A 20958-nucleotide genomic window follows, 5' to 3' on the forward strand; every position below is an offset into this window, starting at 1 on the left:
GAGCTGAGACTGACAGTCTTTATTTGAAATATTAATTATTTTATAAATACAAATTGAGAAGTACCGATTCACAACAAAACATAACCTAGATTACAATGTTCATAACATATCACTTGTCACTGCACCGCGGCCCGCGCCCGGCCCGCGCCCCGCCCGCGGGTCGACTCACCGGCTCAGTGAGTGAGATCGCTCGCGGGACGCCGAGCTCTCGCCGTTGCAGCGCGCGCGGTCATTGCCTACAAACAAATAGAGGACTTTATATAGAGACGAGACGCTCCCCGACGGGCCCTCAAACGAACAATAATATTACATGTTTACCGAATGCTCCTTTGTCTGGTAGCATTCCTTTTAAAAGAAATTCATCATTATAGTCATTTCATTTAGAGTCGCCACATACAACAATATATAGATACAAAGTTAAAATAACAGTTACATTATACAAAAAACAGAATAGAAAATAATGTGTTTTGTACATTTGATGAAATCGCGTGTGAAAAAACTACAAACAATGAAGTGATGCGGTCAATATATTGTAAAGCTACACAGTCGGTCACGCTGCGCCCGCTCGGACGACATAGACATATATTAGAAGCACAGGCATACAGACGGGAACATAAAGAACAGAAAGTATATAAACTATTATTAAACTAAACATTTAACTCGTATTTCCAAACAAGGTTACACATTTAAAACCTAATCAACTATTATTTGCACACGGACGTTAACAGAATAATTCGGACATGTCTCAACATGTGTTCGAAAGGAAAGTAATTAAAAAAAGAAAGCCGTTAAAAGCATCTAACATATATAATGGGCCTGACCTAAAGAACGACGGCCTTGTAAACTGGTATCCTATAACAAACAATTCATATCATACAGAGGCGACACTCGTCACGTACATTATCTTACACAGTATGAACACTCGGCAATTTATTATATTTGAATGTTATTGTCGTTGTGCTTAAAAACTATCACACTTCTAAGTTCTAATACTAAGTATAGTCGGGTGACGACACATAGTGAAGGTTTTATCGTGAAACTTGTAATGTGATATTTTTAGATAAATGAAAGTCTGATGTGATGTGTGCGGGGTGGGGGGGGGGGATATTGACAGAAACGATAAGTACTTTAAGATTACGACATATCGTTGAAGTTTCATAAGTAACGTCTCACCGTCATATATAAATGTTCAGCAAACAAAGTGGTTATTAATTCTATACATCAGTGTCCCTCCTAATATAATTTCACAAAAGCTAGTTGACAACTGCACAGATCACAAATAAACCTAATCTGGAGAGGCGTGTCTCGAACAATACGTAATTTATTTTCATAATGTTTGATGTTGTTCATTCTGTGCGTGTGTGTGTGCGTGTGTGTGCGTGTGTGTGCGCGCGTGTGTGTGCGTGTCGTTACCTAGTCTCTGGTTGTGCGGTAGTTTGCTGAAGAAGGGATGCTGCAGCGCCTCCCTGAGCGTGATCCTCTGTGAGGGCTCGTACTCCAACATGCGGCCGATCAGCTCGAACAGCTGACGGAGCTCCTCGCTGTTAGTCTGGAGATACCTCTGTAGACAAAAAGGAAAATTGTTAAGTATTATTATGATTATAATTTTAACCGCACTTCACTGTTGTGCTTAATTAAGTAATGCATTCAAATTAGACAGAGAAATATTGGTCAATAACTGTTACATAATACAGACACATCTAAACAATTTAATAAGGAAGTCGTTAATTTTTACAAATGATTGTGATAATAGTAATTTCTGTACTATCCAATATAATGAAACCTTTACCTACTCTCTCTACCAGCCGAAACAATTATAAGGATCAAAGTGTTTTTTTTCTACAGACACTACAGGGACGTATTTGTCACATGACTGATTTAGTTGAGTATAATCTTCATCAATACAAACTCACTAATAACGGTTTACAATTCTCTCTAACGTATCTCCCCGCCGATGACTTTTCATCCCAGTCTAATTTGCCATGATAGAAATATTTCGTCCTTGTTTTTCTTGCCATTCTGAAAAAAACAATATATTTTAATGTAATGTTTTATACCAAAGAATGAAATAAACTTTCGTCCGTGTACTTTATAATTTTATGCATATAAGAAAAACAACGAGAATACAGTATTTTTTATCTGTGCTATGTAGTAATATTTTTCATCTTTGGTGAGTGAGTAACTGTGATTTTCAAAATAATACATGTGTGAAGTTTTTGTTAGCGATGTCGCAGTGTCAGTAGTACCTGTATGGTATCGGTCCTAGTATCCTCTCCATCATGGCGAGGTGTTCTCTGTTGTCGTGTGTCTGGAACAGTGTGATGCCCAGGTGCAGCTCGAACATGATGCAGCCGATGGACCACACGTCACACGGCTGAGACCAACCCAGCTCTGGAATCACACATCACGTCACATCATTATACGTCATCTTGTTAAAATCTTCACATTTTTTTTCCAGGTACAACAATTTTAAAAACTTTTAAACAATTTTTAAATTTATTTCGTCCTCAATTAAAATGTGTAGCGTTTATGTGTATTGTGACAGAGTTATTTTTAAGACATTTAGTTTTGTGTAATTTATTTCTTTACTCGTTCCAATGAATTCTATCACATGTTATAAGTGTCATTGTCAGCGTACCGAGTATGACCTCTGGTGCCCTGTAATGTCTCGTGGAGACTATTGTCGAGTGATGTTCGTGGTCAAAGGTCGCGCTGCCGAAGTCTATCAGGCGGACGTCACTGCGCTTCACGCGACGGAGGTCGTGCTTCTGAAATATTATAAAAACATATTATATGGAAGTTTATGTAGCTTGTATGACGAAAAATATTATAACAATATTTTAGATTTTTTTTTAGAGATACCACATATAATGATATCAGAATATATGAAGATTTAAATGTATTTTTGTACAACTGTACGTGTCAGAGCTATTGGTCTATTGTCGACAGGTTTACGTCTATGCGACGCGAGGAATTTATGACTGACAAATCATAATAAATCTCATCAAACTATAGAAAAAAATAAAGAAGAAACTAATTAGGATTACGTGTCATTTTACAATCTTTAAGCTTCTCAGGTCGGACTATTTTTATTAACGATACAGCCGTTTGAGAATTCATTGAAAAATTATATATATATTGTGTTTCATTATCGTCTATTGATGTATTGGCATATTTAGTATACTAACCTTCTTGGAGGTGTTGTACACACTGACGACCTCGTAGTCGCTGTCCACGAACAGTATGTTCTCGGGCTTGAGGTCGGTGTGTGTGAGTTTGTTGTCGTGTAGGAACAGCACGCTGTGTATCAGCTGGTAGGAGATGTGTCGCACCTGCTCCAGGGGATACGGCTGGTAGTTGTTGTCTTTCTGTTAATCAAACATACATACATGTAGCATAGTCTATATTGAATAAAAAATGGAAGTTACTATGATAAGTCTCCTGACAAATGATAGGTTAATTTGTTGTATAGTAGAGATGTTTGACAAAATTAGATGAAAATATATGTACCATGGGCTAAAATACTTTGGAGGAAAATTCTTTTATTAGGATTAATAGTTCTCATAATGACAATAATTGTAAAATTAGTAACGAAATTAATTTTTATTTCATATTCATATATTTAAATTCAGAGTGAATGTTTTTTGACTGAAGCTATATGAAGCAAATATTGGGACGATCCCAAAGTCTATTCATGTCTTATATAAATAAATTAAATCTCATCAAACACATATTTGTTGTGTGTACAGTGTTAGCTCGCTCATTATCTGTCTTAACACGTCATACTAAAGTTAACATAACGTAATCCTTTTACAATCGGTGATTATCACAACAATGGCGTCTACAAACAATTTGAAATAAAACATTCACCGATATTGGTCTTATGGGCCAATGTTTGCACCAACTTGTAAGAATTTTAATAATATTTACATATTAAATTAATGTATATTTGGCACTTCATAGACTGCACGGACGTTGGTAGAATACTAAAATAAGCTATAAAGATATATACTTGTGTTTATATTATAATGTGTATGTATGTATGTATGTATTTATATACAAAATTATTACTCACCAGGAAGTCAAATACACTTTGTCCGAGCATTTCAAACGCGATACACATGTGTCCGTGATATTCAAACCAGTCTAGCATCTTCACGCACAGACTGTAATGAGAAAACACATTATTACTGACGGGTTATGTGCTGGGACCTGTTTGTATGTGTGTGTGTGTGTATGTATATTTGTTTGTTACACTGTAATGTCTGAAGTCGTCGTTAAGCTTGTATTTAGTTATCTGTAGCGCTGAGATAAGTAATGGTCTAGTTTCTGTGTCATAGGTACCACAGGATGTTGATCACAGGTACCATACTTGCTTACTACACAATTTCACTTTAATATAATAACGATCGTCTGTGAAAGTGTTATATTGTATTAATCTCTTGTATATCTCCGAGGCCGGACTGTGCTGGCCGTACGCCAGGTCCGTATAACGAGCAAGGTCACACGACCGTCCGACGACAAACACACGTCTTATTATATTAATAACTCTACACAACAGTGTGTTATCTTGTGTTTTAACTAACTTAATCAACACCATACTCACTTCTTACAATCGGGGTCAATGTCTGCTAATTTTTCTAATACGTTTATTTCTAATTTCGCAGCCTCTCTGTATTTCTCCACATTTTTTATTATCTTCAGAGCCATTCTGTGCTCCCTGAAATTCATAATTAATAGGTTGGTATTATATCTTTAATAGTTAAAACATCACTGCCGTTGGAATCGAAATAAAAGACTCTACAAACAAATGAAAATAGAAACCGGTCGCCAGATTAATCGATAATTCTATGCCAGATATTTTTAAATATAGCTTCGGTGTTTGCTGTGAGTGCAGGTTAATCGACTAACAAACACGACGTGAAGATAATATAGTTAAAACATTCTTACTGAGAATTACATAGTGTGGACATTAAAATCATTATTTTGGGGGTTCATTTTATAATAGTTTTTATATGGTATTCTATGTGTAGACTCACATTTCGAGATCCTTCACTTCGACCACCTTCCCGAAGGTTCCCTCACCGAGCGTCTCGATGATTTTGTCTGTAATAAAGCAACGCGTCGCCGATTAGTGATATGTCCGAGTGTTAGGGTCTACACGGACGTAACAGGAACTGTACGACTTTACGTCCGATGTGACTTTATTCGGTTGCTATTCATGACTGACGGCTGTTCATCAAAATAATAATTATAATAAAATCACAAGCGATCAAAAACTATGTTAACATTTAAAATCTTCGAAACTCAAATCTGTAAAAGGGCTCGAATGATGGAAGTGATACGAGTAGTCACTTCCCACAGTTTTATTTGTATGAATCTTTTTTGATGTGTGCTGTGGATCATTTACTGTATTGGTATGATGTGTGTATACATGTGTGTGAAAGGCTATACTGTGTGTATGTTGTGTGTTTGTGTGTGTCTTTCTATGTGTGTTACATAATTATAGTCGTGGAATACAAGTGGTTAAGTTATGTTGTGGACACGAACATCTCGCTCCCATGACATATCCGGGCCAGTACACCAGATGTCCGTCCTTGTCGTCCTTGACGGAGGAGCGTGCCCGGGAGCTCTGCAGGCGGCACCACACCACACCACACCGCAGCGTCCGCACCGAGCACCGAGCACCGAGCGCACCAGCATCAGCAAAGGCCACACGGAGAGCGCCACACGATCGCCACGACCCGAGTAGTGTTGTACCCAACAATCAGACAATGGAACGGTTGCCCGTCAGACAAGCGACAATTGGTATGGTCATGGTGTGTCGTACATGCTGTTAGAGGGCGGACGGGTGGGCGGACGAGGGGCTCGGGCGCCAGCCTCGGGGCGCGCCACGACCGAGGGACCGGGGACCGGGAGACCGGATGGGATGGGATAGACGGATGGGAAGACAACGGGACTGAATCCAACGCATCACTCTCATTCACTCACAAGGCACCCTTCTAGCACACGTCCACAATCCGCTACGATTCATTAGGTATTACGGCTGTGTCCACCCGAACCCGTCTTATCAATACATGTTGTTATTCAGAAGCAATTCCATTTTTACACTTTACTAACATTTCCAATACTAAGCTTATTGAATCTTCGCCTATTTTTGTTGTTAGAAAATATTTTAACACAAAACAGAGACATCTTGTATTCGAAAGCACGCACAATAAAATCTAATACATGCACTATCATTTCACAGTTTTATAATATGATACCAGTAGTTCGATTTCTTCGTACACGATTGTTACGAGTATTTGAACTTACTGAAGTGTCTATAAATTATGCATCCTTCATTGTCGATCGTAATTTTTATCAACTACCCTCATATGAATGTTATGTCAGATGTTTACGCTACAAGTTGCTAAAATACATGCATTTCTATTATTATTTTTGTTGACGTCAATGAAGTCAAATTGCAAGTCGTTCGTCCTTTACACGTTTGTTTTTTTTTTAATATTTTGTTCTATAAATATATTATTTCAAATCACGGACCATGTAATGTTAGCGGCACACAGAGTCGCAAGCGGTCGGTTAGCTTGTGCTTACAGGCGGCGTGGCCGCGTGCCTCATGAGGTGTCGCGGCCGTTGTGGTCGATGGCGACTCCTTAGCTCTGGTGGCAACGCTACCACATCGCCGACTCCGATAGGCTCCAATTTCCTCGGCACTAAGTCTTTGGTGACTCCGTTGGGTTCCTTTTCAGTAATCCGAGCGTATACCTCATCCAGATGTGCATATTTCATGATCAGTCCCTGTATTTCTTTCCTTCGCGTCTCTCGTTCCGTGAGAGCGCGGTCGCCCACCGGAGTCTTATCGTCGTCCTCGTCACTCGAAGGGAAGTATATTTGTTTTTGCCGGCCTTCGCAGACCGGGGAAGAAGCAGGCGTTTTTGTCGGCTTATATTTGATTTCTGGTTGTATGGGTGAGATTAAATCTCTTGTACCAGATTGTAAGCTGATATCAATCGGCCTTAAAGATAACTTGCCACTTCTCTTATCACTACTGCTTTTTTCTACTTTCAGTGATCTCCTGTGGTGTTTTCTATAAATACTATCCCTATCTTTCATAAATTGGTTTCCATCTCTTAGAGACGCATCGAAGCCATTTTTTAATTCGTTTTTAGAGCTTTGTTTATGACTAGACGGTAAACGACGATCAGTCGTATTTCTGAACGGCGTCTTATCCCTTGTTTTTTCTCGCGAATAATTATTTCTTTTAAAAGAATTCTCTCCGAATACAGCGGTCGTAAAACTTCTCATTAACCCTCTAGAAAAAGAAGCCGGTTCAGGTTCTAAAGTTTTGTCACGGTCTTCTTTCTCTTTCTTAGCTCTCTCTTTCTTCTGAATAGCTATTTTGTCTAAAACCGAGGAGTATTTATCCTCTAAACGGCTGCGTGTACTACCTAAAGCAATTGTACTTTCTAATGTGTTATTATTAGTTTCCTTGAGAGGATATCGTTTGGTGAACGGTGATGATTTATTATCTTTCTTGGAAGCCCTGCGAAATGAGTCACTGCGAGTGAGAGCGCTCATACTGGGATTCGATAGCACAGGTGATGTGTCTATCCGGGTCTTGGGCGAGCTCAGGTAACTTGAGTATCCGCGATCGTCTCCAAACTTTTTCGCAGTCACTGTTATAGGGGAAGTGAACGGTTTGTATGGGGATATTTTTCTATTGTTTTCGTAACGTCGGACATTTGTTAATACTGAATTATTGTTCGATAGTAATTTGTCGTCGTAGCGACTACGAGCAGCTGTTAACTTCGTATCAATTATATGATCATTTTTCTCGGAGGGTCCTCTTCGAGTGAGTCGATTCATGATGTTGGAGTATCCATCTGATAACAGCTGAGTAACGCTGGTCGTGGACGCTCGTGTGTATCGACGACGAGGGCTGGTGGTCATGTTGCCACTGCTGCCTATGTTGGCCATTTTTGTTAAATAATAAAACAGTTACAATATACAACTCAGCCTGGGTACATCACATAAATGTTCTCACAAATCATATTTTAACTAACATCAATTTCATGTATACTGTTCACTTATTCACAATATTTGCACAAATAGCATGATATAAGCTTTTCGCGAGCGGGAGGGAGCTTTCTGCGGAGGGATTCGATGCTATCACTAGCTTAGCCGAGTGCGGCCGTCGGTGCCAAGTATTGGTCGCAAACTAAAAATATCAGCAACCCGTGGGAGCGCCCTCCCGCGCACTTCGAGGTACCGCCCGCACGCGCATTTTCGTCGCATTACATTGGCTATACATACATATATAGGTCTTCCTCTTTATACCTTTATTAAAAAATGTATTTTCATTACATTTTTCGTGCATCATCATTTTGAGCGCATACTTCTTTAATATTTTTTTTAACATGGTCTATATTTTTTTATGCATGCATGCTTTATTCTTTAGGAATATGCGGCACGTAAAAAATATTTACACATTTTTATGTAAGGATTTGCTACTTATCATGACACACAGAAAATTATAGCGGACTTTTTATTCGGGGAAGAACTCTGAGAAGTATCAATTTCATTCTGTGTTAATTCACATATATATCGTGAAGGTGCCCCTCTGTTAAGTGAGAGCTTTCTTTGGCGTTAGCTATGAGTTCTAGAGCCAAGATAGTACTGTCAATGTGTCTTAACTAATCGGGTCAGTGGAACGCATACTGATGCTGAACAATACTGTTCACGTGCAAACCAAAGTAGCGTTTACCGACCGGGAACGAACAAACAAACTCATAACATCGTTGCATCACATGTTGAGGTAGCATTAAACTTGCACGTTTCACATGTTAGACGTCTCCTCCGTGTTATTGGTAATTTAAATTAAGATACTATATAATTATCTAACACTGGCATCTGTGAAATCCTCTTTAGTCTTACAAGACACGATCAGCGCGCGTGTCTTACTGAGATTTATCGTGATCGTACACAAATATTGCACGATTATCTTTAATATGAGACTTGTATGCAATTTCATATTTCACTTTAACAAGTGTTCATATTATACTATTTACAATCAACCATTAACATTGACTACTATTAACTTATCCCAATAACGAAGTACATATAGCAGTGTGCAGATTGTATTATAATGTTGTATTTGATCACTTATTGTTAAAGTGACTTAAGTCTGCCGGAACCCGTACGTCCGTTCAAACAGCCTCGTTCGACGGAAGCGTCGCTGAATATACAACATTCTGTTGGTATTATTATCGCGAGCCGATTACAAAGCACGTTACTTTCACCGGCAAAATATTTTAACAAAACATTCATATTTGTGTACATACCGTGCTAATTATGACTATTTAATGTACACATGGAACGAATAAAAAATGCGACCCACTCCAAGAACTTTAATTAGAAACCGACGTACGACACTCGAATAGTTTTTTTTTATTTATTTTCTATAACAATATTAATAATATTGCAAGACATACCTCAGATAATAAAAGATTTTCGGACATATTTAATATACACAGGTAAATCATGTCGAGAAAGATTTTTAACGTCATAATTTTATGTGATGCTAAATATAAAACAAGCAATAACGACAAAAACACTGATGCCATAGATTTATAAGCACTTATGACGGAGAAAATACTACTGGCTGAGTGCATTGGTATTAAACACGTTCATCTGTGGTATATAAACGGTGTACCACGGTTATAACAGCTGTTCCGGGTGTCTAGTTAAATAACAATAACATGGGCCAGGTAGCTGTCCTTTCTACGATTCGTTTAAAATTCGTTCAAGGGGTGATTTCAACGTTGTATTCAGAACTATCTTGGCGATCTCTCTATTTGTTTATTTATCTAAATAATAAAAATGCATGTATTCAATATAGCATTAATTACAGACCGTCCTAGCTTTACCCGATCGTTATCATGTTAAAATAAATTGCACGTTTATATAATTTTATCTTATAACAATTACTAACCTTGCCCGCTATCTTACTACATGCACCGTCCACATCAAACAGTAAATCCGCCAGAACAGATAAAAGTTTAGCGACATCGTGCCACTTGCAACCGTGATCCTTAAGGAATCTCTTATACAGGTCGTAGAACGAGGACAGGCGTAGCGGCACGTGGTGGCGAACGTTTTTTAAAACAATCTCTGTCATATTATATACACTGCTATCACTTCACCGGTCTAGCCGTGGAGCGACGAGCGTTAGGGGCGGCTTGATGGACGCCCGGCCGGCTTACAACTGTGCTGCGAGTCCGCACTACAGCCCAACGCGCCGCCGATATACTTAAGCGTCGTATGAATGTGAACTTTAAATTTATTTAAATAAAGAATAATGAAAAGAATTATAATAAAGACACAGATCGCGCCCGACGACGTACAAACTGGAACTGAGTGAACAGTCTTCGCCGCGCACCAATTAAACTGAGTAAACATTAATGAAACACAATTTGTTGAAGCTTTCGGTTCAAACAGGATCTAACCGCAGACACTCGCCACTTCTCGTTAATGACGATAATATTCTTCGAAAGACATTTGCATTAAATATATCTAAATCAACGTGAGTCATATTATTTTTACTGTAATTGATCTCGTTATTGTACATTCTGAGAATCATCAGTGTTATAATAACTTCAGAGAAGTTAGGGTCGTCGTGTGCGAGACATGATCGTCGATAATATCTTGTAAAGTGTTCAATCTGTGACCCCATGGGGTCTTCATACTATAGTGTGTACGTGATATGAGAGCACGCACCGGCCGTGTGTACTAAACGAGAGCGACTCATTGATAACACACACTAGTGCCGGAACACCTACATAATACGGACTGAAGTTTTGATGGAATTGAGAATTATATTAAAACGACAAAGGCATAAAACTCATTGTTATGGTAAGTCAATTTGAAGATAAGAAACAATATAGTGTTCATTTGGTTCTATCACGAGATCGACTTAAGATACATCCGGAATATATCTTATTCCAGAATCTTTATTATAAAGAATGCCTCTCATGAAAGTCGTCGTTATATATCGATTAGCGATTCACGTGAAAACATGTGCATGATCGCCGTTCGTAAATCATCGGAGCGGGACGGTTGTTGCAACGCTGGCGGCAATACAAGGCCGGCCGGAAGCAGCAGGGTCTTAACGAATAGGTGAACTAAGGCGGCCGGAGCTCGGAGAAGTGACCTTAGGAGAAGACCACCAGAAATGGGACCAGCCACGGATAACACGAACTTGACCTTATTAATCACATGTTGGTCACTATTGAACGAATGTATTTTAACACTTAGCTATCGTTAAACGAGATAAAACATTATAATATATACATATATAACAATCAGGTCTATTCACATTTCTAACAAATGGATTTATAGAATCATTGAAAAGTATTTATAAAGCGTACGACTATATATATGGTAAATGAAAAGTAATTAAAACTGCCAGATTGTTCATGTGGGTGGTAGGAAATTTCATATATATACATAGCTATTAAATCCGTACGTCAATGAAACACAGACCGTCAGAAAATATTGATATAAATCAATTGGAAATTTAATATTATTTACTATAAAGGATCACGTGTGAGTTACTTCCACCCGCATCATACTTGTCTTCATGTATTGTTAACACACAAAATATTTGAGGCGAACTTATTCAAATGGAAGCAACGTCACTTGCAAGGGCTATTTAATTTTTTAGAAATTTTGGTATTTATTTTCTTTCGGACATATATTTTAATAAAGAAAATATTTCTTTATCTTTTAAGCTTTTAGCTTCTCTTTAGGTATATAAATATTACAAAAATCGTTATATTTAATACAAAGGAATTCAGAGTAAAGTTTCTGTACGGTGACGTGTCTGGTGACCGGAGCCAGCTAGATGAAACGAGTTTCAATTTAAGTGTTTTACACAACGATACAAAACAATTAAATAGTAAGCATACACCGAACGCTCCTCAATTAGGATTAATTCAACAATCCCAACTTTATAAAATATAAGACATACTAATACCTAACGCTTTCACGCTTTTTTTATTATGTAATAATTTTTTACAGAATAAAAAAAATAGGCAATTGTAGCCTAAATAGTATTGTAAGTAATATATTTAATTTCCATTTTAGACCAAGCCTAAGCCTAATATCATATCAAATTAAATTGGGCATACCACCAATTGTTTGTAAAAGAAACAAATAGAATGATATATATATATTGATGCTATTTAGTTATTGGTAATGTTATTTAAATACCTAGTTATAAATTGATCTGAGATGGAGATATGCTCTCCTAGGTGAAGGTGATCTCATCTATTTCCGTATCATCATAAGCAGGCGATGAGCACACCATGTGCCGCCATCTAGCGCTAACTATTGGAGTGCCACAGCTAATGCCAGCTGCCGGTCTATTTCAGTCGGACGTACCCTCGTATTATTTGTTTACCGTATATAATGTAATAAAATTGCGTTTCATTTGATTAAGGTGAGCATGTTATTTTGAGAACTGTTATTTTGTAAGTACGAACATAAGGTGAAAGAGACGTGTCCGGTTTAAGCATGAAATATTGTTAGCGTCTTCCAAACCTATTAATAATAATATTAACACACATATGGCAGTTTAATGAGTCATTATTTGTTTGATATATTTAACGTCATTTTTCACAAATCTATATACACAAGGAACACAAGACGTGTTACTGAAACCCTTGACCCAATAATATAATTTAAAATAGATTGCGCTTTGCTCTCGATATGTTCGTTCTGAATGCGTACTGAACGTTATCAAATAAGCCTTTTCTAATATATTAAATACATTTGATTGTATTGTTATATTAATATACGAGAGATGGCTGACCTCTACATCTTTGGGCTTCAGCTGGGCTGGAGGCGGAGGTACTGGCGGTGCATAAGAGCAGGAGGGCTGAGGGTCTCCAGGATCAGTCGACTTAGTTGTTATTTGTGTGGACGCAGTACTCTTGTCGTGTTTGGTCTCATCTACATTATTTATAAGTATTTGAGGCACGTCTTTGGTAACTTTCTGTTTATTTCCACCTGTTGTACTTTTTGTCAACCACGCTGGCGGCACAGACGGCGGTTGAGGTGCCGCTCTCATACATTTTGATGAGTCGTTTACATTAACTGCGTTAGGAGCAGTTGTTTTTGCAGCATGTTTGACATTATTATCTTTAGTTGTTTTATCACTTTGAGTTGTCGATTCACACTGGACAACACTAGCGTCTGTATTTGTAAATGAATTATTATGTACATTTTTATTATTACACATCACATTATTCCTCTGAGGGGGGAGCTTTGGTGGCATTTGCTCGTGTAATGGAATGGAAGGTAGTTTACATAGTGGTAAACTGGCCAGTGGCTTATTTGTTTCAATGTTGTTGGGTTCGTTGTTATTGTTACTATTTACTCTGCTTTGTTGTTTACAACTAGTTGTTTGATCCTCCGGTATAGGAGAGACTTCCTCTCGACTCTGCGAAAAGTCTGTGCTGCCAGAACATGAAAGTTCATCTAAGCTTTGAGCTATGTCAAGAGCCGAAGCTTCGTGGTAATCAGTGGAACATGGTGACGTGTTATCACTAGTATTGTCAGTTCCTTGAGAACGTCGGGAGCTTTTACTACTAGGCATGAAAGCTAAACTGGACGTCACATCAATAGATATATCCGCATTAAAGGATTCACTGCATGAGGATTCTCTGTTCGGTAAAGAGTCTACACTATCAGTTTTATCTAAGCTTAATGTATTTACAACAGTAGCGGTTAAAGGTTGAATATTCTCTGTTACTAATTCACTGCAAACATTTTCATTTTTTTCTGCTTCTTCATCCACTTTAGTTTCCTTATTTCCTGTTCTTTCTCCATTTGACTACAACAATCTGAGCACGGTTCACTATGAATCTTTTTTTCGACTAACGGAAGGCTCATATACTGAGGTATGGCGTAATCTAAGTCACTGAGGCGCATATATTGTACTCCATCTTCCGTAGGTATTTCAAATTGGGGTGTGTAATATTCAAAACTATTGTTATTGTTGCTATATATCGACCATGGATCATTGGGTGGTATGAGAGGTTGACCGTCATAGTATAATCCCTGATCACCCACAACATTTGTTTTGTAATTCCATGTGGGATCAAACGAATCTTCAAAGGCCAAGTAATTTTCGGGCAACATAACAATATTTTCGTTTACATCATCACCAATTAAAGCATATGAAGCATCATAAAACGGATTGTTTAGAACGAGCGGAGGTGGTTGTATTGGTTCACATTCAATTTCAGTTTCAACAAAAAGACCATATTTATTCAAGTCCGGTTCAGACCTACGATGTTTTAAGCCAATTACACCTCCTTCTATGACACTATCATCTCTACAAGTATAAATATCTAACACATCAAAACTTCGAGTTCTTCTTAAATTATTTAATGTATAGAACTGTTCTTGGTCTGATGGTTTGTAAACTTTTTGATTGTGATCTTCACCATTCACAGGCACTGTCTCGTTGTTTATTTCGTCGGAGACATCCGCATCGTTTTTCTGGTCAAGGTCATCATCGCATGCGCTTTCTATAACGGGATTATTTGCAGCGGTGTCACTTGGCAAGAAAACCACGCGCGGTAAAGATGGAGGAGGTCCGCTGAAGAGCAGGTTGTTAGGGGGAAGGCGCGGCGGTTGGGCAGCCATGGCTCGCGCGGGCCGCCCGCGGCGCCTACTATACGAATTTTAGTTTTCAGGCAGAGAAGCGTTGGGCGGCCGGCTGAGCTTTTCAACTGACTGAAGGCGTTCCGAGTGACGAAGGCGAACATAAATAGAACTGGCGCAAACGCGAAGAGGTCGCCGTCTCTCGCGAGCTTCTTCACGGACGAGGGCGCATGCGCACGCGCAATCACATGCCAAACCTGTCTCTCACATACAAAGCAACAGGCGCATTGACGTATTATTCTTTATTGTGGTTCCGCGCTTAGTTCACGACTAATATATACGTTATTATACATACGTATGTAGTGCATCTAAAGACGAGATTTCGGATGGACACATTAACTTCGGGAAGTGATCGCGAACGTTGGGTTTCATAGGATTCATAAACCATTCAAACCTCCTCAGAAATAAAAATTTCGAAACGGCCAGACTCACCTGTTCGGGTGGGGAGCGCGCTGATGAATCGTCGCGGTGATGTCTCCTCCGCCGGTGTGATGTCGGTGAGCGCCGGTGATGAGATCTTTTAGATCGCTCATTTCGCCGCCTCCATGAATGCTCCGAGCTGTGGAATCAGCGATCGGAAGGCTATAGGGTTAGTGAACGGGGGAAACTACCTGATGGTGAATGTGCAAAGAAACGTCGTTGGCGAGGTTCGGGTGTGTACAGGAAGCAAAAAAATTATTACTAACGTAACTGAAACTTCCTCGCAAGCGGAATGCGGATTTATGAGTTCATTGAGGCTGTCGGGCGGCGGCAAACAACAGACCCGCAATAGTGCCCTAACAGCCGTCCAATATTCCCGTCTCGTAGCTATCCTTTCAAATCGTATAACGAAATGTACTAGCTAAGCAACTATTTATATCCTTTTAAAGCATTGTAAACGTTTGTTAACATGGTTATAATGATGATATCCTCAGTGTCGACAATGTTATTATAATAACTTTTTAATTGAAATCAAAACGTTATTAGTTGTCAAGGCGTGTGACAAACCGGCGTGCGCTGCGACCGCGGTATGACTGCGGGTAGGAGCCGTCTGCGAGTCACTAACGACCAGAACAAAGCTATACAATCAATACAACATCTTTGGTCTAATAATGCAACAATCAAGGGTCACTATGGCAATAATTCACATTTAGATCATTGGTTGAACGACAATAACGTCAGAACATTTATATTAAGCAGGACGTTCCATCACTCAGATTTAATTTGTATGAGGTAAGATTTCATTTACATATATGAAAGTTATCATTATCAATGTATTTTCGCAGTACACGGCAGTAAACTTCAAGATGTCGTTATGAACGCGAATGAATAACTTAGACAACTGAAGTTGAATCGCGGACGAGAACAGTAGCACTAATAGCATTATGTTCCATGCATCTAATTGGTTTACGTAGGTAGACAATAAGATAAGACAAAATACGTAAAATAGCGAACACGTAAATATCGCTTTTATTATAATTATGTTAGGAAAAACATTTATTTAGTCCGACTACAGTTTGTTTCGTATAATATTGTTATATATCTCGTGTCTGAACAATGAGTGCCATGGACTGTTGCGATCGTTTTCTGTTGACATTCCACTAATGATCCATCACCTGCAGGCTCGCCCGAGGCAGGTGTAACCTTACTACATACGAGTGTAAATTTTCAAACGAAAGCTGGTGTCGTATTGTACGGCGCCGTCACGTTGAACTTGAGAGCGTAACTCGCAGACCTTGGACGTGAACGACTGTTACATAAACCTCTCACAGTATTTTGCTATAGAAAATTTGCAAAAAAATTTTTAATTATAATTTTGTTTATTCATTCAATAGACTTTTACTTCCTATTGGAAATCTACAAGTCGTAAAACTTAGTAGTAATGAAATCAGAAAGTATAATATTAACACATAATTTTCGTTATGTTATTATAAAAAGTGCGTTCAAAATTCATCGTACAACCAGCAATAGAATTTGAGGATAATATATACATATATATCGCCTTATAATTATGCCATGTATACCCTATATATAACAGTTTTATCATAAAACCAACAAGCGGGACAAACACAGACAGCGGGTGACATATTTAATAATAGGAAAACGCGAACAAACTTCACGAGAGGAAGTTTTATCGTCTATCACAATAGGTCTGAACGGGTACAAACCAATATAATGAATATTCTATTGTATCATATGAATACAATATATAACTTTTGTAATATATATATTATTTAATATATTTATATTCTATAGATCCAATATGTGAAACAAGTGAGTATATTTATTTTAGTAAGAACAGCGCCATCTAATTTTTTTTTGACGAGTTAATGCATGTCGAGTAGTGGAACGGTATGAAACAGTTTTAACATTACTAAAACAAATCTAAAGTAATTATAGTCGTTGTATGTGTTTAGCTACTTTCATTTGTACACTATTTACATTAAATTCATATAAAATTTTGTTTATTTCCATCAAATAATTTTAACTTTCACTACTAATGTTAATTGGTAATCAAACCCTAGAAAATATAATATTACAAGTGTTTATCTCTCTGAATTATGTGAGGTAGTTACGTCGTACAGTCTGTATCGAGTTGTGACATATGTATTGTAAAATATTTGATTGCTTTATATGATAAATGTTTGAGACATGTTCGTATCGTCGCGTCCGTGCGAGGGATGGTGTAGTGTCCAACAAAGACACTATCACGCGTCACACACGACACTATCTGAATAACAAATGCCTGTACGTTCGCTTTCGACCGACGAATATTAAAATTCTATCGGCTCACTAATGTTACATGTATTTGCACAACACGGTGTAAAATTTCTATATGATAATACAAGGATTAGAAAACTGACAAAATTCATTGACGTTATTTACATTTGAAAAGGGTCAAATAAACATATTAATTAAAAACAATTTACAAAGACAATGTTTCTCTCGTATAAAAAAAAAACCCCTTTTTCATTTCCATATCTAAATGTAAATGAATTAATAAAAAAAATGATTAAAATGTTTCAGAATGAAAAACCTATAAAAAGGAGAACTTCTTGATAATAAATAATAATGTATTGTGAATAGATTTAAAATTCAAGCGTAATATAATATGGTCCAAACATTTCATTCGTATAAAGTAATCTTGTATAACAGTAGGGTAATGGACTGTCCACATCGGCGTTCAAATGCTGTAATCATTTAATTCAACAAAAGTAATATCGAGATCCCATTGTATTTTTCGTTTTTCGTTATTCGGTAACTCGAGTTAAACCTCCATTTAGCTGCAAAGTGATAACTCGCCAAGTCAATATTTGTTGAAATAAAGAAAGTGATTGGACCCGTTTTTCTTGTTCAACACAACGCCTTTATTATCTAATTTGTGTTACTTTTTTTACTTTCGCCACTTTTCAATATTCGCCGAATTTGTATTATGACTTGTATCGTTTTATTAAACTTTTTAAAAAACTTAAATAAACATATTTTTTCTACTTCTTGTTCTTAAATCTTGAAATATTTATCGAGAGTATAAAATACCGTTCTGTGAAATCTAACCACAATATGACATTAGTCTACGGTGATTTATCGTTCCTTAAAAGCATCGAGCTGCTGTATCCATTAAGGAAATTAATCAAATACGGGTACGTATAATAAAATTGAACCGCAAGCCGGTCAACGTTCAGACAAGGTGCGTTATGATATGTATAAGGGTTCTTTATTTAGACGTATTGAACACGTGTATCCAGTTATAACACTACTATTGAATCATCCGTACTCTATTTGCAGTGCCATCGGTCGACTTCCTCATTTCATAATATCGGATTCGGTTAAGACATTGTACCCGTTGCAGGTTTTAACTCGTTGATATTTAATTCGAGTGGCGCCATAATGGTTTAAAAATACAATGTAAAGGTCAGATTGCGTGGAGAGCAAAGAGTTTTTGTCACAATGACCATAATCGATCTCGACCGGTGCTGTGAGGTTTTGTTACGAAATCGAAAGCCAGGGTCCACGGTGCGAAACTAACCGGTCAAGGATGGTACGGTCGGCAGTGTTATCGTGACGTCTCATAATGGGAGAGGACATATCCCTTTAATGTTAGAGTTAAATGATGTATTGTATTAATATCGTGATAGATGGACAAGGTCATGCCGGGTGAGAGATTACTGCGAAGCGTGTCAACACTGCAGCGAGACTAATCGCCCGCCCGCGCTCGCTCAGGTCAATGACAACGACGAGGCTCTCACTGGCATTAACAAAAAATAATGATCATATCGGACGACGATTACTATTAAATATTGTATACATCATGTTAAACTATTTTAAATAAGAAAGGTTTTTTTTTTTTTTTAATAATAGAATCGCCAAAACTTAGTACCAAGTTTTTATATTTTGTTTAAACATCGTGTGTTGAGAGCGGTGTTAGTAGGAAAAGCTCACGAGTATTAGTATAAACTACAGTCCCTGATCTGTTCGTACCGCTGCAGTGAAAGTTGATTGCACTGCGTACTGTTGACAACCAGTGTCTTGTTCAAAGGAGGGTTTTTAAAAGCATTGCAACGAGAAATGAGACTTCGCTCCTGTTCAAGTAAACAAAAGTTATTTAAAACAAACTGGATAATATAATTATAACTATATTCTCTTTGCATGTTGTGGCTTGTTGGTAAATCATACGAGTATGATCAAAGTTAACAAGAAACTTATTTAATAGAAAAAGATTTATTTACGAATCCCAATAGTATTGAATACGAAATTATTTGAATGAGATATGAAATAAATTTGTATCTAACATATCATTCGAGAAGATAAATTTATTTGTGTTATTCATGCTTTCTTCATAATATATTAAGGTGTTATATTATTAAGGCATAGCCATTAATAAAACATCGGAAACTCGATACTAGTAAAAAAAAATGTTTCATAATAAACAACTACCAATAAGTTTTCTCTAAATATGCTTGAAAAAACTCCGTTTCAAAGTTGGTTTAAAAATAATTTGTAAAATTATATTTGACGGCTCTAATTAATGAAATAACTAGTCCAACTCATTGTTCGTTTCACATTAAAAAAATAAGCTGATGCTATTTTAAAAAGCCAACTTTCTTTTTAGCATCGTCACTCCGTCATTTGAAGAATATTAGCTATAACTTGTCATGACTCATACCGACTACATTTTTATCTTGATGATTGATGTTTGTTTTATCTTTCCGTAATTACATAGAAAACTTTTATATAAAAATAATAGAAACTCAATAGGAACTTTACATAGGAAGTCACCAATTTCAACCGCACAAACGGCAAAGGCACTTTCTCTCTTGTAGGAAATTATACGTCACCCTTAGTGAAATTATATTAGCTACGACTGTGTTTGGATTCTGAGCGTTTTTAAAACATAAATATTTGATTTTATTAAATAATAAGTGACGTCATTTCGCTGTAACCAGGTTGACAAATCCTTAGCGAGCGTACAAAGCAGGACGGGACCTTGAAACATTCACTAAAATGCTATCGCGACGAATCTCTCAAGTTATAGCAGCCACAGCGCCCACGGAGACGAGAATTCTGGCTTATTATCTACTGAATTGTGTACGGCATTACAATTAGTCTTATTATGGTATACGTTTAAAATTTATATTATCCTATTATATGATCATTATATAACTTTGACCGTGTAAACATATATGTATATAATATAAGTACATATTAGTATAAGAAGTTTATATTATTAGCCAACAAGAAAAATCTTGAAAAATATTTTCCATGGAAAGTCTCGTTACGATGAGGAGTGCCACAAAGAACTATACATGTATAAACCAGATTATTTTTTTTAAAATAATAATTTACTTATATCTTAGTTCTAACCATAAAAAGTATATTAATTGATATCAATTTACATTTAAATATCATGTTTCCATAACAGAAGTTAGTGCCTACCTAGTCTTTGTAGTTTTGCAAAACTAAATAGTAATATTGCTCTCTGATGGCACTAACGTAGTGCACTCCAACCTAGTGGCAAAGTCGATGCACTCCCGGCAATGAGGCCGACAGGTTTACTTATTTTTTTCTACTTGTGTGGAACGAGACGCGCGCGGCTTTAGCTACATAAATAGGTTCAATTTCCTCTAATAAGACCAGTGCTCCCGCACACACCCTCACTCGTTCAGTGATGTGGGGAAGTGGGAAAGTGTTAGTCAGGTTTATATGTTCAGTACATACGATACGCTCCACTCGTGTTCGCGCATACTC

At 37.4% G+C, this 20958-nt stretch overlaps 1 protein-coding gene and 1 long non-coding RNA gene across 2 annotated transcripts; one reads left to right on the forward strand and one right to left on the reverse strand.

Moving 5' to 3' along the window:
* Nucleotides 1–4: 4 nt before the first annotated feature.
* LOC116768941 (uncharacterized) lies at nt 5–14806 on the reverse strand. Its single transcript, XM_032659862.2, is given in 13 exon segments — nt 5–236; nt 822–852; nt 1414–1561; nt 1914–2019; nt 2247–2391; nt 2639–2768; nt 3189–3368; nt 4076–4166; nt 4607–4720; nt 5040–5106; nt 5551–5632; nt 12875–13875; nt 13878–14806. Coding segments are annotated over 13 exon segments (2940 nt in total). The 5' UTR covers nt 14716–14806; the 3' UTR covers nt 5–229.
* On the forward strand, nt 10187–12501 carry LOC133320541 (uncharacterized). The gene is made up of 2 exons (XR_009753812.1): nt 10187–10914; nt 11008–12501. It is a non-coding gene; the product is annotated as an uncharacterized LOC133320541 (long non-coding RNA).
* Nucleotides 14807–20958: the final 6152 nt, after the last annotated feature.

This window comes from Danaus plexippus, chromosome 5 (genome assembly GCF_018135715.1).
Source record: "Danaus plexippus chromosome 5, MEX_DaPlex, whole genome shotgun sequence".
In the NCBI taxonomy this organism is placed as follows: domain Eukaryota; kingdom Metazoa; phylum Arthropoda; class Insecta; order Lepidoptera; family Nymphalidae; genus Danaus; species Danaus plexippus.